General features: G+C 38.8%; 1 protein-coding gene across 1 annotated transcript in view; it reads left to right on the forward strand.

Annotated features, from left to right (window-relative positions):
* Window positions 1-635: 635 nt before the first annotated feature.
* The window catches only part of LOC110194043 (transmembrane protease serine 12-like), a 39427-nt gene continuing 22735 nt past the window's right edge, over window positions 636-17327 (forward strand). The window contains exon 1 of the mRNA XM_020966162.2: window positions 636-885. Coding sequence (XP_020821821.1) covers window positions 726-885 — 160 coding nt within the window. The 5' untranslated portion in view covers window positions 636-725. The remainder of the gene's footprint in view (window positions 886-17327) is intronic.

A 17327-nucleotide genomic window follows, 5' to 3' on the forward strand; every position in this document is an offset into this window, starting at 1 on the left:
CTAGGCATCAGAGCCAGCTTGGACAAAGGCACAGAGGCAGGAGACAGCATGTTAAATTGATTTTAGACAAAAGTTGAGGAATAAATGTGAAGTTAGGTTGGAAAGATAGTTTGAATCCCGAACGTAAAGAGCCACTGAAGGAAGGGTTTTTGGCAGGAGAGCAGATCCTTGCCTCCTAATTTGGGCACTGGAGTGAAGATGAACTGGATCAGGTTAAGAGCCCGGAGAAAGGGAAGCCATTAAGAAGTCGAGGGGAAAGGCGATGGGGGCTTAAAGTGGGGTCGTAATAGCACAGTGTGAGCGGTGGGAAGGGGATGAACGTGAAAGATGGGTGAGAGGTAGAACTGACAAAACGTGGCATCCGGGGATGAGCAGGACGGAAAAGTCAAGGGTGACGCCAACTGTGAGAAACAAATGAGTTTAGAAACTTGGGGAGCACAGAAGACGTTAGGACCCTAAAAGCGTCAGTGACTTAAGAGCCAGACAAGAAGGATCAATCCCTCCCCCCCCCCCGCTGGGCTTGTTTTCACTTCCTATTTGTTACTGGGGAGGGAGGGGGAAGGGAGAAGGGCAGCGCCTCCCGCCTCCCGCCCACGCTTCCTCCGCCACGGCCGCTCCGCACCACCTACCGGTGACGTCATGACGTGCACGTGATGTGCAGCGCCGAGAGCACGTAGGCCGCCCTTCCTGCCGCGAGGCCTGCGGGCGCTTCGCGGTGGCGTCCAATGAGGGGAAAACAACGCCGTCGTCGCAGCCATTTTTTCTCCTTCCCCTCTCCCTTGCCCCCTCCACCCAAGATGGGGCCTTGCCTTGTGGGCGCCGCCCTGTGGTTAGTTTGGGGCAGCTTTACGTACGCTAAGGACAGAGTGGTGCCCTTCGACCCGAGTAAGTGCGGCCCCGCCCTACCCCACCCGGGGGCGGGGCCTCAGAGCCGCCGGGCGCCCCAGTCACGACCTACACATCTTGATTTGGGTCAGTGGGTCATGGGCTGCCTCCATTGGGGCAGAGATTTAGACCCTGGAGTCAACCTCCTTACTTTACAGAGGAGGAAACTGAGGCACAGAGCTCTAAAGGGACTTGGCTGGGGTCACACGACTAATGACGTGCCCTGCGGTAGCATTTGAACCCAGGTCTTCCTGACCCCAGTGCTCTCTCCACCTCTTCTCCATTCCATAATCCTCCAGTCGTTATTGGGATTGGTGATCTCATCAGTTTAAGAGCTCTCTCTCTCTGAACAGACAGTCATCCATTCTCTCATTTCTACTCGCCTGTTAGCGTGCGATTAGTTTGGTCGCTAAAAGGAAAAAGAGAAGTTTGGGTCCGTTAACCAGCATTTATTGAGTGCCTGCTGTGTGCCAGGTACTGTGCTAGGGCACCCAGGGTCTGCAAACTACTCAGCCACTGCCGGTATATGATTTTAGCTCCTTATAAACAAAAAGGCAGTAGAGGGTGGGGAAGGTGAGAGAGGATAGTTTGCGGACCCCAGAGCTAGGAAGAACAAAAATCCCTGCTCTCAGGAACTCAGTCTCTCAGGAGGAGACGACATGCAAACAACCATGCACAAACAAGACACATACAGGATAAACTGGAAATAATTAACAGAAGGAAGAAACTAGCATTAAGGGGGATAACTCTTTGGAGGCTATGGAAAGATTAAATAAGGACTTTCTGTCTTAACTGACAGAAAGTTAATTTCCTGAATTAGCGAAAAGATAAATCACTGACCAAAAGGAGGCTCAGCCTTATTTGAGGCTTCTAAGACCACAAAACAGCCAGTAGGAGATGAATGGAAAAGCCAGCTGTAAGGGAGCTGAGTTAAAGTATCAAGAGAGCACCCGAGAGGAAGACTAGCTAGTGGATGGTGAAAGCCCGTTGGAAAAGAGCTGAACTCAGCGTTAGCTGGAGCTATTGCTTTCCAGCTTCATCTGGAAGTCGAAACTTTCAGAAGGACCTAGTGGCTCTCTCCTTCCTTCTGTGGTTTAGAGGGAGAAACAGGGAAAATGACAAATGCTGCAGTTACATTGTTGTAAGAAGAGTTTGGGTTAGTGCAGAAGACAGTGGAGTGAGGCGCTGTCTGGGCTTGTCTGTGTTACCCAGAGAATTAGCCTGAGGAGCGTTGTAGTGCTCTGGCTGAAGTAAGGGCATGTCGTTCCAATAGTCATTTTTTTAGTGCCCTCTTAAAGTTGATTCTGGGTTAAAATAGTTTGTCAGCGGCATCATCCTTTGTCATGGTGCCGATCTTTTGTAAATGGGAAGCACAATGGCAAAGTCTTCGGAGTTACAGTGACAAATTGTAGAGTGTATCCCCTCCAATAACAGGGTTACCTTTTAGGATCCTGGGAAAATTTGAGTCATGGGAATGGGAGTGGTCCCTCTGTAGAAACTCCAGTTCTGCCTTTTGTGAGGGAAGGTTGGAGTGAATAAACTAGCCCAGAGAGTGTAATACTGCGTAATTCAGGTCGGCTTTTTTTTAATTTGGTATTTTATTTTTCCCAGTTACATGTAAAAACATTCATTTTTAAAACTATGAATTCCAAATTCTCTCCCTTCCTCCCTTCTCACCCCCCTCGTTGAGAAGGCAAGAAATTCGATATAGGTTATACATGTATAGCCATTTCCATAATAGTCATGTTGTGAAAGAAAACATAGACCCCCCCCCAAAAAAAAAATAACCTCAAGAAAAATAAAGTTAAAAAGTATGCTTCAATCTGTATTCAGACACTATCAGTTCTTTCTCTGGGTATGGACAGCATTTTTCATCATAAGTCCTTCAGAGTTACCTTGGATCATTGTATTGCTGAGAATACCTAAGTCCTTCACAGCTAATCATCTTACAATATTACTGTTACTTTGTACACAGTACATTTCACTTTGCATCAGCTCATGCAAGTCTCTCCAGGCTTAATTCAAAAGTCTTTTTTTGTGATACCTGCTCCATATAGAAACTACTCAACGTGCTGTAGATTCTTATCTAGGTCTTTTTAGATTTCACATAGAGCAATTGTTGTCCCAATGCTAGCTATTTTTCTTTTGCCCTCATAAATTTAGAGTTGGAAGGGATCTTAGAGATCATTTAGGCCAACACTCATTTAATACTTGAACAAAGCAAGGCTCATTGAAGTTATGATTTGTAGTAGAACCAAGACTCAGAATCTGAGAGTTCGAAAGAGCTTCAGAACTAGTATAAACTTTTCTTTCTAGCCTTTGGGGGAGGAGGAGGTGAAGAAGAAGAGGAGTTAGATTAATTTATACAGTGTAATATGTTGTCCCTCCTAGAGATATTTGAAGTCTAAAGGAGGCCAATTGGTGAAGTAATGTAATGCCCAAAGTAATGTTTAGTAATGCTTAGGGAAGCCTCAGCTTGGTGGAAATGGAGAGCTTTGTTCTTTGAGTTAGGGCAGAGGAGCCAAATATTCTGGGCCAGGCCTAGCTCAGGCCAGGCCAGTGATTCAAGCTCCAGATTGGAACACAATGAAACACTGGTGGATCAAAAAAATTCAATGCATATATATATATATTTTTTGAACAATAAGAGATGAAAAAGAATGCAGTTACTAATTAAAATAGATCCTACTCTGTTTTACATACCTGTTTACCTTATACCTCCATATAGTTAGAGGGGCAGTGGGAATTCTGTTAAACCTTCAGTTCACTAGTTCCCATTTTTATCTGGGATTTTTATGTCTCAAGTAACAATGAAGCAGCACCCATTGTTCAAACTCTAGTTCTCTAAACCAATCAAATCCTGTGGATGGCCTCCTTAACTCCTTAAAGGAAAACCTCCTTAGTTTACATTACACAGGTCCAGCTTCTACCACAGGCACCAATAAAACAGTTCTCATCAGATCTCTGTATGACATCCTTTCATATACTTGAAAGGGGGGGGAGGGTGAGTAGGAAGAACGTAATAAGTCTTTATTAAGCACCTCCTAGGTGCCAGGCACTGTGCTAAGAGCTTTACAAATATTATTTCTTTTGAGACAAATATTATCTCTTTTGAAGAGAGCTGGCAAGTTTTCCTGCAAATCATTTCTTTTCCAAACTCATTCAAGCACTCCATTTTATAGATAAGAAAACTAAGGGCCAAAGAGGAAAAGGGACTTGGCCAAAGGAACGCTATTAAGATGGTTGCTGGGGAAATCTGGCTGAACTACACAAATGAGGTTAGTACTTGAAAAACATTGAGAGTAATTACACCACCATCCTGGTTTGTGGAGGCAGTGTTTACTGGGATATTTAAAGAGAAGAGCAGTTTCTATCACCAGTGAATGTAAGCCGGTAACAAACCTGTTGAATTTGGGCAGAATTACTTTAGCAAAACCCAAGTAAACCTTCTATGATGGCACAAAACTTGTGACCTCTGTTGATAGCTTGGTGAACCTCCCTTTACACGAGCATTTGTGTGATCTCCACCAGTTTGTTGGCCCAGTAGAAAGGCAGCTGGGGTGTGTGTGTGTGTGTGTGTGTGAGAGAGAGAGAGAGAGAGAGAGAGACAGTTGTGTGTCTTTGCCTACCTCTGCAGGAATCATGCTTACTGTGGCTGTATTTGATATCCATCCCTAGGCTAGTCTGTAAGCTATAATAAATCAGTTGGGGCATCTGCTCATTCAACAACTCTCTGTCCACCAAGCCCCCTGCAGCTGCTATGTCATTGCTGGTTTTAGTAAAGTGGTTACTTGTGCCTAGTAAACTAAGGAAATTATTTTTGTTCTTATTTCTTTGGGTTCATACTTGTGGGTCAAGGCATGATCAGCACGATCTCTCTGGACCTTAGTTTTAGAGGTTGAAGTAAGGAATTCAGGTTTTCTTAGAAGATGCAGTTCATTGTTTCTACTTCTAGCAAGTTATACTGCGTTGTAGAATAGGGATCCTTTCCCTTAAACCTGAGTATCTCTCAAGGATGTATAGTAGGCCCTTTCTACCTTTCTTTCTATAGTCTGGAAATGATCTCAGCCAAGGCTTCAAATACCACTTCTGTGTTGATGATTCATAAATCTAGCTCCAACCTCATCTCTTTTGTGAGCTACAGCCCTATATTTCCAACTGCTTCCCAGAACCTGAAACTCAACATGTCCAAAACTGAAGTTATCATCCTTCCTTTCCCTGCCAGCTTCTCTATTTCTGCTGGATAATACCATCATTCTCCCAAACATTGACATGATCTCAGAATTATCTTTTACTCTTCTTTCTCTCTCATCCCTTTTATCTAGTCATTTGCCAAGTTATATGAATTCTACTTTTACAATATCTCTCATATCTTTCTTCTATTTTCTACTCCCACTGCAGCCAACTTAGTTCAGGCCCTCACTTTTTGTACCTGAGACGTGTACGAATTTGGAGAAGAGAACACTCAGGAATATAATAACTGTGTTAAAATATTCAAAGAGCTCTCATGGAGGATGTATTAGATTTGTTCTATTTGAGCTCTGAGGACAATGGGTAGAACTGGCAAAGAAGCAAATCTGGATCAGATGTCAGGAGAAACCTTTCTAACACTTAGAACTTGTCCAGAAGTGGAATTGAACACCTTGGGAAGTGGAGGGCCATCTCTCCTTGGCAGTCTTTAAGCAGAAGAGAGGCAGCCACTTGTTGGATATATTATATGTTGTGGAAAGAAAACCCATTGTTTACAATTGAAGACATAAGTCAATAAAATGCTTTATGTTATCTGTAGTTGTAAGCCAAGGCAGGACTAACAATTGGTACACGGAGAAGGGAACGTCTTTGGGGCAAGTAGATTTCTGACTAGGATCCATTTCTGACAGATACTTTGAATGTACAGAACAAAAATAATAGTCGTGCTGGATTCACAACAAGTAATAGCCTTGGAGAGGATGGGGTAATTTATTGTGTTTCTGGGTAGGAGACTGAAACCTTCTTTTAAAAAAAAATTTTATTTTTTTCCAATTACATGCAAAAACATTTTTTATTTTGTTGTTTGCTTTTAAAAAAAAATTTTTTTAGGCAGTTGGGGTTAAGTGACTTGCCCAGGGTCACACAGCTGGTGAGTGTTATGTGTCTGAGGTCGGATTGGAACTCAGGTCCTCCTGACTTCAGGGCCGATCCTCTATCCACTGCACCACCTAGCTGCCCCTAAAAACATTTTTTAGCAATAGTTTTTATTTAAAATTTTGAGTTTCAGATATTCTTTTTCCCTCCCTTTCCTCTCCCTCCATGAGATGGTAAGCAATTTGATATAGGTTATACATGTGTAGTTATGCAAAACATATTTCCATATTAATCATATTTTGAAAGAAAACAGAAAAAATGGGGGGGAAAAAAAGAAAGTAAAAAATAAGTATGTTTTGATCTGCATTCAGACCCTATCAGTTCTTTCTCTGGAGGTAGATAGTATTTTTCATCATAAGTCCTTTGGAATTGTCATGGATCTTTGTATTGTTGACAGAAACTTTGTAATCTTCTAGTTTCTCATTGACCTCAGTGGGGTCTAAGACAAAGCTGACTGTCTTTTAGTTAACTTTGCCTAATCTCTGTGGTAAAAAAAGGCAAAACATAAGAGTTAGATGTTTCAGCCTTGTTACACTAAAATGTAAGTTTATTTTAAAATTGCATTACTCATATCAAAAAAGGAAAATATAATGTACCTCTCTATGCCAACATATATAGCAGAGATACCTTTTAGGTATAAGTTGAATTAGATGGCTGCTGAGGTTCCTTCTAGCTCGAAAATTTAATGATTCTCAGATTCTATAATATATTCAGAGTAAAGTAAGGGAAACAGCAGATATAATAACTAAAATAATATATATGTCACCCATGGTCTAAGTTCCTCTGCTAACCAGAGAAAGACTGTGGGTTCACAGGGACAAGATCTGACCTTGGGGGATTGGTCCAAGGAGGGTCATTTTCTCTCTATGGATAATTGCTTCCAACTCAGAGTAAATCTGTGGGGAAATAGGAATAAAGTTCAGGCATACGTTGTATAAAGGTTTTCCCCAAAATGGATAACAGAATATTGAATATGGGATTGCCTTTATTTTAACTCAATATAGAGAATCCATAAGCTTCAAAGAATTGGAGAAGTCAGTGAACAAATACTGAAACATAAATCTCTAAAACAGCACATCAATTTCCCATGTAAGGTATAGATATTTTGGGAGACTTTTGTACAAATCATACTACAGTCACCCAAAAATAACACTCAGAGATTTTCTAGGTATAAAGTGAAAGATTTATTACATTCTCTTGAGAAGTGGGCGTCTGCTTTGTTCAGCAGTTCGAGCAAAGCTAGGTGAGGCACAAAGGTCAGAACAAAGGTTATATAGTCCTAACGCAGAGACACCCATCCACTACTAGCTGTAAATTCCCATTGGACAGGAATTTCAGCCTTACAATCTAAAACACGAAAATCTACCCCAGAAACAAGGAATCTCATTATAATACTACCAATCCTAGCTATTTTATCCTTATTTAGCATTAGCCATTACCTAATACTAATGTAACAGTACAGATCATGTGTTTTTCTAGGAACTTGAAACTTGGGCCTATTCAGGCTAGTGTAACCAACCTTGAGTTTGTAACAGTCTACAAAACTGTTACACTCAGTCCATCTGAGAGATCTCATACTGTTTAATTGTCTCACTCAATAGGATAACAGATTTAGAACTGAACAAGGGTAGGGTGTGGAGCCAAGATGGTGGATTAGAGGCGATTCAACTGAACTCTTAATATTCCTCTCCAAATGGCTTTAAAATAACACGTCAAATCCACTTTTGGAATGGTAGTGCCAACAAAAGTTTAGGGTGAAACATTTTTCTAGCCTAGAAAAATTTAGGAGGTTGACAGGAGAAAATTGTGACACTGGAGTGGAAGCCTGTCCAGAACCCATACAGGTAGGGGCAGTGGTAGCAGCAGTAGCAGCAGCAGCTTCAGGAACTCTCAGTCCAGAGAATCAGACAACTGGTCAGAAAGACATCATCGGGGACCTTTGCTGGTACTAGGAACAGCTGGCACTGATTGACAACTCTTTTGCCTATACACAGCTCTGGGTTCCAATTTCAGGGTGGAGAGGAGCACGAGGGGTTGGTTGCAGGGGACCAGGTGCCCTTCCTCAGTAAAGACCAGAGTGTAGACCAGGAGAGTAGTGACCACACCTCTCCCAAGCTCACACCACTTTGGAAGCACCATACATGTGTAGACCTCCCACAACTAGCTCTGAAAACAGCAGCATGCTTTTCGTGCCTGTAGCATGGGATAGTTCCTCCCCACCCCAAGGTGAGCAGAGCCCAACTTCAACTTAAAGTTCAATGTCAAGAAATAGGCTGGGAAAATGAGCAAACAACAACAACAAAAGGAACCTGATTGTAAAAGTTTACTACAGTGACAGGGAATACCAAGAAGTAAACTCAGAAGAAGACAACTGTGTGAAAATAGCTACAAAAATGCCTCAAAGAAAAATACTAATTGAACCCAAGCCCAACAGTATTTCCTGGAAGAGTTAAGGAAAAAGATAAGAGTAGTAGAGGAAAAATTGGGGAAAAAATGAGAGTGATACAAGAAAATTATGAAAAGAAAATTAATGGCTTGGTAAAAGAGGCACAAAAAATAATGATAAGAGGCATAAAAATTCATTGAAGAAAAGAACTTCTTAAAAAGCAGAATAAGCCAAATGGCCTATTCATAGCATCAGAAAGAGTACTTAGAAATAAAATTAATCTTTACATTTCTATAAGGAAAGATGATACATGTAACTCCTAAGAACTTTATCCTTATTAGATCAATTAAAAGGAGTTTACATAGAAGACAAGACTGTGAGTTGATTATGTTGGAATGATCTCCAAAAAGAATGAAGGGGTGAGAAAAAGGATGCACTAGGAGAGTAGGGAAGGAGAGGTAGAATGTGTAAAATTTTCTCACATAAAAGAAGCACACAAGGAAGAGCTTTTACAGTGGAGAGGAAAAAGGTGGGGGTGGGCAATGCTTGAACCTTTCAAACTCATCCTGGAGGTAACCACCAAGGCTGGTAATGCCCTTTCTCTGGCCTATGTTCAGAAAAGGAAACAAAGGCATAACAATGGAATCAGGAACTTAAGGTTCAGAAACTCTCTTCTCAGGCTTGCCTGCAAAAAGTACAGACAACTCACCATATACTTCTCTAAGTTGCCATTTTCTTTTCCTTGTCTGGCTGGGAGTGAGGGTGGAGGATTGATGGAGGGAGGAAAGTGAGACCTTGTTGTACTCTTTTTTTTTTTTGTAATTTATTTATTTATTTTTAGTTTTCAATATTCACTTCCTTGAGTTCCAAATTTTCTCCCCATCTCATCCCTCCCCACACCCCAAGATAGCATGCATTCTGATTATCCCTTCCCCTAATCTGCCCTCCCTTCTATTACTCCCCCGTTCTCTTATCCCCTTCCCCTTCTATTTTCCTTTAGGGCAGGATAGATTTCTATACTCCATTGCCTGTATATCTTATTTCCCAGTTGTATGTGAAAACAATTTTTTTTTAACATTTGTTTTTAAAACTTTGGGTTCCAAATTTTCTCCCTTCCTCTCTCCCCACCCACCCTCATTGAGAAGGCAAGCAACTCGATACAGTTTATATATATATATATATATATATATATATATATATATATATATATATATATACACAAAACACTTTCATAGTAATTATATTGTAAAAAACTAACTATATTTCCCTTCATGCTACCCCACTCCCATTTATTCTGTTCTCTCTTTTGACCCTGTCCCTCCTCAGAAGTATTTGCTTCTGATTACCTCCTCCCCCAATCTGCCCTCCCCTCTATCAACTCCCTGCTCTCTTATCCCCTTTGCCCCTATTTTCCTGTAGGGTAAGATATATTTCCATACCCAGTTGAGTATGTGTGGTATTCCCTCCTTAAGCCAAATCTGATGAGAATAAGATTCACTCGTTCCCTGTCACCTTCCCCTACTTCCCCCCCCACTGTAAAAGCCTTTTCTTGTCTGTTTTATATGAGATAATTTACCCCATTCTACCTCTCCCTTTCTCCTTCTCCCCGAATAATCCTCTCTCACCCCTTAATTTTATTCTCCAGATATCACCCCTTCATCTTCAGCTCACCCTGTGCCTCTATCTATCTATCTATCTATCTATCTATCTATCTATCTATCTATCTCTATATACATATAATTTTTTCCCTTCCAACTACCCTAATACTGACAAAGTTCTCATAAGTTACAAATATCATCTTTCCATGCAGGAATGTAAACAGTTCAATCTTAATAAGTTCCTTATGCTTTCTCTTTTCTATTTACCTCTTCATGCTTCTCTGGAGTCTTGTATTTGAAAGTCAAATTTTCTATTCAGCTCTGGTCTTTTCATCAAGAATGCTTGAAATTCCTCCACTTCATTGAATATCCACTTTTTTCCCCTGAAGGATTATACTCAGTTTTGCTGGGTAGGTGATTCTGGGCTGTAATCCTATCTCCTTTGACCTCTAGAATATCATATTCCAAGCCCTCCAGTCCCTCAATGTAGAGGCTGCTAAATCTTGTGTTATCCTGATTGTGTTTCCACAATACTTGAATTGTTTCTTCCTGGCTGCTTGCAGTATTTTCTCCTTGACCTGGGAACTCTGGAATTTGGCTACAGTATTCCTAGGAGTTTTCCTTTGGGGATCTCTTTCAGGAGGTGATCAGTGGATTCTTTCAATTTCTATTTTACCCTCTGGTAGATATCGGGGCAGTTTTCCTTGATAATTTTTTGAAAGATGATGTTCAGGCTCTTTTTTTTGATCATGGCTTTCAAATCGTCCAATAATTTTTAAGTTATCTCTCCTGGATCTGTTTTCCAGGTCACTTGTCTTTCCAATGAGATATTTCACATTGTCTTCTATTTTTTCATTCTTTTAGGTTTGTTTTACAATGTCTTAATTTCTCATAAGGTCATTAGCTTCTATTTGCTCCATTCTAATTTTTAAGGAAGTATTTTCTTCAGTGAGCTTTTGGACTTCCTTTTCCATCTGGCCAATTCTGCTTGTTAAGGCATTCTTCTCCTCATTGGCTTTTTGGACCTCTTTTGCCATTTGGGTTAGACTATTTTTTAAGGTGTTCTTATTATATTCTTCATTATTTTTGGGGTCTCCTTTAGCAAACTATTGACTTGTTTTTCATGATTTTCTTGCATCACTCTCATTTCTCTTCCCAATTTTTTCTTTACTTCTCTTACTTCTTCTCAAAATCCTTTTTCAGCTCTTCCATGGCCTGGAACTGATTCATATTTTTCCTGGAGGTTTTGGATGCTTTGTCTTCTTCTGGTCATATGTTTTGGTCTTCTTTGTCACCAAAGAAAGATTCTATGGTCTGACTTTTTTTGTGCAGTTTGCTCATGTTCCCAGCCAATTACTTGAGTTTTAAAGTCTTTGGTAAGGTAGGGGTCTGCTTCTAGTGTGGAGAATGTTCTGTCCCAAGCTTCAGGAGTTTTGTGTAGTTGTTTTCAGAGATACTTCTAGAGACCTGTAAATTTTCAGTTCTTCCAAGCTAGTACAATCCAGAGTGAGGTGTTTACTCCTTTCTTGGCTTGTGCTCTTGCAAAGCAAGAGAATCCTGCCTAGCACCAGCAAAGAGATCCTTGAAATCCCTCTCTGATTAGCTACTGGATTCCCCCCCAAGTCTGTGGGCCGATAGCTCTAGAAGCAGCCACAGCCCTAGTGTTGGGCTGGGACTGGGGCTGGGACCGAGCTTCTCTCTCACAGAGGTCATAGACCTTTCCTTTCCTCAGACCTTCTAAGTTATCTTTAGTGTTTGTGGTTTGAGAAGTCTGGAAACCACCACAGTTGTCCATGATTCAGTCCCCTGAGGCCTGCTCCAGGTTCACAGAAGCCTGGTCTTTGCCTACATGGCCTACACTAAACTGCGCTTCTCTCCCAGGTTGTCTTGGGCTGGAAATTTGTTTCACTCTGTCTTTTTATGGGTTCTTCTGCTCTAGAATTTTAGAGCCATTTTTTACAGGTGTTTGGAGGAGTTTGGGAGAGAGCTCAAGCAAGTCACTGCTTTTACTCCACCATCTTGGTTCCGCCCCCCTTATTACATTCTTATCTGAAATTTGAAGACAGAGAAAGCATGTAGAAAGAAAAATGGTGTAAAAGGTTTTACAGCTCATTTTTATAGATCACAGAAGGGGTGGCTTCTCCAAGAGTCTTTCCTCTTGAGCCTCAGTCATCAGGAGGCCGTCCCATTCTCTGAAGGCTAATCAGTAAGGTGTCAGTACACAAGTCCACTTCCATGAGATGTGCCCTTCAGATGCTTACAAGTCCATACTGTGTAATCTCATTAAATTTGTTGGGAGGAACTTATCAAATTGATCAGGAGGTATTAGATTGGCTAATATGACAAAAAAGGAAAATCTTAGAGATTCAGCTAATCCAAGTATATTATCATATTATCTGTAAAAAGAGATAATTTTATTACCATTCTGATTGCCTATTCTGATTCCTTCAATTTCTTTTTCTTCTCTTATTGCTCTTGTTAGCATTTCTAATACAATATTGAATAATATTGGTGATAATAGGCATGCTTGTTTCACTTCTGATCTTATTCAGAAGGCTTCTAGCTTATCCCCATTACAAATAATGCTTGCTGATGGTTTTAGGTGGATGCTTCTTATTATGTTAAGGAAAAATCCAATTATAACTATGCTTTCAAGTGCTTGTAATAGGAACGAGTGTTGCAAAGCTTTTTTTGCATCTGTTGATATAATATGATTTTGTTTCTTTTGTTATTCATATAATCAGTTATGTTCATTGTTGTCGTTATGTTAAACTATCCCTGTATTCCTGATATAAATTTCACTTGGTCACAGTATATAATCTTTGTGGTATATTGTTGTAGTCTCCTAGCTAGTATTTTATTTAGGATTTTTGCATCCATATTCATAATGAAATTGATCTATAATTTTCATTCTTTGTTTTGGCTCCTCTTGGTTTAGGTATCATGCTATATTTGTTTCGTTAAAGGAGTCTGTAAAACTCCTTTGCCTGTTATTCCAAATAATTTAATATTGGAATTAGTTGATCTTTACATGTTTGATAGAATTCACTTAAATAAAATGATTGGTCCTGATACTTTTTTCTTGGGAAGCTCATTTATGGGCTGTTCAATTTCTTTTTCTAAAATAGGTTATTTAGAAATTCTATTTCCTCTTCTGATAATCTAAGCAGCTTATATTTTGTAATTATTCTTCCATTTCATTAAACTGTGAAATTTATTGGCATATAATTGGGCAAAATAACTCCTAATAATTGCTTTGATTTCATCTTCATTAGTGGTATATTCACCCTTTTCATTTTTGACACTAGTGACTTGGTTTTCTTCTCTCTTTTTTAATCATATTAACCAATGGCTTATCTATTTTATTGTGTTTTCTTCTCATAAAACCAACTCCTAGTTTTATTTATTAATTCAATGATTTTCTGATATTGAATTTTATTAATCTCACCTTTAATTTTTAGGATTTCCAATTTGATGTTTAATTAGGGATTTTTACTTATTTCTTTTTCTAGTTTTTTAAATTGCATACCAATTCATTAGTCTCTTCTTTCTCTATTCTATTGATGTAAGCATTTAGAGATATAAATTTTTAACTCTGATTACTGCTTTTCCTTCATCCTGTAAGTTTTGGTAAGTTGTCTCATTATTGTCATTCTCTTTAATAAAATTATTTATTAATTATGACATGTTCTTTAATGCACTCATTCTTTAAGTTGAGTTTATTTAGTTTCCAGTCAATTTGCAATCTGTGTTTCCATGGTCCTTTATTAAGTATAATTTTTATTGCATAATGATCTGAAAAGGATATAGTTAATGTTTTTGTTTTTCCTGCATTTAAATAGAAAGTTTTTATGCCCTAATATGTAGTCAGTTTTTATAAAGGTACCATGTACCACTGAGAAAAAGATATATTCCTGTCTATTCCCTTTCAGTTCTATCCAGATTTCTATCCTATTTAGCTTATCTAAGAGTCTATTCATTTCCTTGACCGTCTTTGTTATTTGTTTTTTGGTTAGGTTTAACTAATTTTTATGCCCAAAGGCTATAAAACCATGCATACCCTTTGATCCAGCAATACTACTACTAGATCTATATCCCAAAAACATTTTAAAAAAAAGAGAAAAGGACCTATTTATACAAAAATATTTATAGTAGCTCTCTTTGTGGTGGCCAAGAATTGGAAGTCAAAGGGATGCTCATCAAATGAGGAGTGGCTAAACAAGCTGTGGTAATATGATTGTGATGGAATATTATTGTTCTACAAGAAATGACAAGCAGGATGACTTCAGAAAAACCTGGAGAGACTCACATGACCTGATGCAAAGGGAAGTGAGCAGAACCAGGAGAACATTGTACACAGTAACAGCAATATTGTAGGATGAACAACTGTGAATGATTTAGCTATTCTCAGCAATATAATGATTCAAGAGAATCCCAAAGGACTAATGATGAAGCATACCATCCACCTCCAGAGAAAGAACTGATATTGTTTGAATACAGACTAAAGCATGCTGTTTTTACTTTCATCCTTTTTCTTTTATTTGAGTCTTCTTATACAAAGTGACTAATATGGAAATGTTTTACATGATTGCACACATATAACCTATATCTGATCATTTACTGTCTCAGGGAGGGGGGAGGAGAGGAAGGGAAGGAGGGATAGAATTCGGAACTCCAAACTAAAAAAAATACTAAAAATAATTTTTACATTTAATTGGGAAAAATAAAATGTATATTAAAAAAGAAAAAAATTATCTAGTTCTGAGAGGGGAAGGTCGAAGTACCCCACTATTATAGTTTTGCTATCTATTTCCACCTGTAATTCATTTAGCTTTTCTTTAAAAATTTGGATGCTATAGCATTTGGTACATATAGGTTTAGTATTGATATTACTTTATTACCTATGTTTTCTTTTACCATAATGTAGTTTCCCTGTTTATCTCTTTTAATTAAATCTATTTTAGCTTTAACTTTGTCTGAGATCATGATTGCTAACCCTCCTTTTTTTTTTGCATCAGCTGAAGCATAATAAATTCTACTCCAGTCCTTTATTTTTACTCTGTGTATCTCATTTTTATTATTTGTTTATTTATTGGAGCTCTCGTTTTTAGATGTGTTTCTTGTAAACAACATTGTTGGATTCTGATTTTTAATCCATTCTGCTATCCATTTCCATTTTATGGGTGAGTTCATCCCATTCACATTGAAAGTTATAATTATTAGTGGTGTATTTCTCTCCATTCTACATTTCCTAACTGTTTATCCTTCTCTTTTTGACCTTATTAAATCCCTTATAATTGGTCTTTAATGTTTACCTTCTTACGATTCACCTGATTCTTATAGGTCAAATTTTCCATTCAGTTGTGGACTTTTCCTCACAAATACCTGAAAGTCCTTTAATTCATTAAATATCCATTTTTTCCCATGCAGGATTATACTCAGCTTCACTGGCTAAGTTATTTTTGGTTGCAAACCCAGCTTCTTTGCTCTTTGAAATATAATGTCCCATGCCCTTTGTTCTTTTAATGTAGAAGCTGCTAAATCTTATCCTGTCTGTAGCTCCACAGTATTTAAATGATTTTTTCCCCCTAGTTGCTTGTAGTATTGTCTCCTTGATCTGGGAGCTTTGAAACTTAGCTATAATGTTCCTGTGAGTTTTCATCTTGGGATCTCTTTCAGATAGTCATCAATGGATTTTTTTCAGTTTCTGTTTTACCTTTTAATTTTAACGCTTCAGGGCAATTTTCCTTAATAATTTCTTGAAGTATACTATCTAGACTCTTTTTTTGACCGTAACTTTCAGGTAGTCCAACAATTTTTATATTGTCTTTCCCTGAACTGTTCTCCAGGTCAGTTTTTCTAATGAGATGTTTCACGTTCTCTACTATTTTTTCATTCTTTTGATTTTGGTTTATTATTTCTTGATGTCCTATGAAGTCATTAGATTCCTTTGCCTAATTCTAATTTTTAAGGAGTCATTTTCTTCTGTAAGTTTTTGGATCTCTTTTTTCCAGTTGATTGAATTTCTTTTCATAATCTTTTTTATTTTCTTGTATTACTCTTTTTTTCCTTAAATTTTCCTCAACTTCTCTAATTTGATTTTTAAGGTCTTTTTTAAGCTCTCCCAAGGACTCTTTTTGGGCTTGTGACCATTTTATATTTTTCTTTGAAATAGAAGTAGCTATTTTAACTTCACTACCTTCTTCTGAGTTTGAGCCCAGATCTTCTCTATCACCAAAGTAGATACTATGATAGGGTTCTTTCTCTTTTGCTTACTCATTTTTTTTTTGTTAGTGGCTTATTTCTTGGCTGTTAACTTTGTGTTAGAGTTAGGTATGGGGGAATAATGTCTCAAGCTTCAAGTTTTTTTTGTGCTATTGTTTTCTTAGTTCTATCTGGGGGCCTGACCTCAGGTACTCCTATTCACCCCTGAGCCATGACCCTGAGCCTCCAGCAATGCTGAACCCGCAAATGCTTATTCCCAGCAGTCCCTTCTATGGCTGTAAGCTTCAGCTCGCCATCCTGCCCTGGAACCAAAACCAGGGACTCTGCTCTCCTGTGAGTACCCACAGCCAACAGGGCTCAGTATCAGCTTGTGCTCCTGAGTGATTTCTAATCATCAAGTTGGAAATAAGCAACTTCTGGCTAGTATATCATGTGAGTTACACAATCAACATTTGCCTGTTGCAGCCTCTGACTGCAAGTAAAGACATACCTACAAGACAAGGAGAAGAAAATCCTTTATTCAAAGAAGTTCTTAACCTTTTTTTGTGACATGGCCCTTTTGGCAGTCTAGTGAAACCTCTGGACCCCTTTTCTGAATAATGTTTTAAAATATATAGAAGAAAACACATAATATCACAAAAGAATCTATTTATATTAAAATAGTTAAGGGGCAGCTAGGTGGTGCAGTGGATAGAGCACCGGCCCTGGAGTCAGGAGGACCTGAGTTCAAATCCGGCCTCAGGCACATGATACTCACTAGCTGTGTGACCCTGGGCAAGTCACTTAACCTTGATTGCTTGCCAAAAAAATTTTTATCAAAATATTAAAAACAAAAACAAGTTCATGGACCCCAGGTTAAGAACTCCTGATCTAAAGAAATCAAGCTCAAGAAAATACTACTGGAAGAATAAAAGATCCTCATAAAGGGACTAGGATAGGTGGGATTTAAAGCTCTATAGAAAGAAGACACTCCTCACCTGCATGAATTCTCAGCCAAGGGGAGGAGTTCATTACTTGTCAAGCTTATCTTTGACTTTATCTCCATCACCCATGGTGGACTCTTGTGGAGTCCAGATTCTTTCACATCCTTCTCCCCGATTTGAGCTGCC

The sequence above is a fragment of the Phascolarctos cinereus genome, unplaced genomic scaffold (assembly GCF_003287225.1).
Source record: "Phascolarctos cinereus isolate Bilbo 61053 unplaced genomic scaffold, phaCin_HiC Scaffold_1;HRSCAF=81, whole genome shotgun sequence".
Classification (NCBI taxonomy): Eukaryota; Metazoa; Chordata; class Mammalia; order Diprotodontia; family Phascolarctidae; genus Phascolarctos; species Phascolarctos cinereus.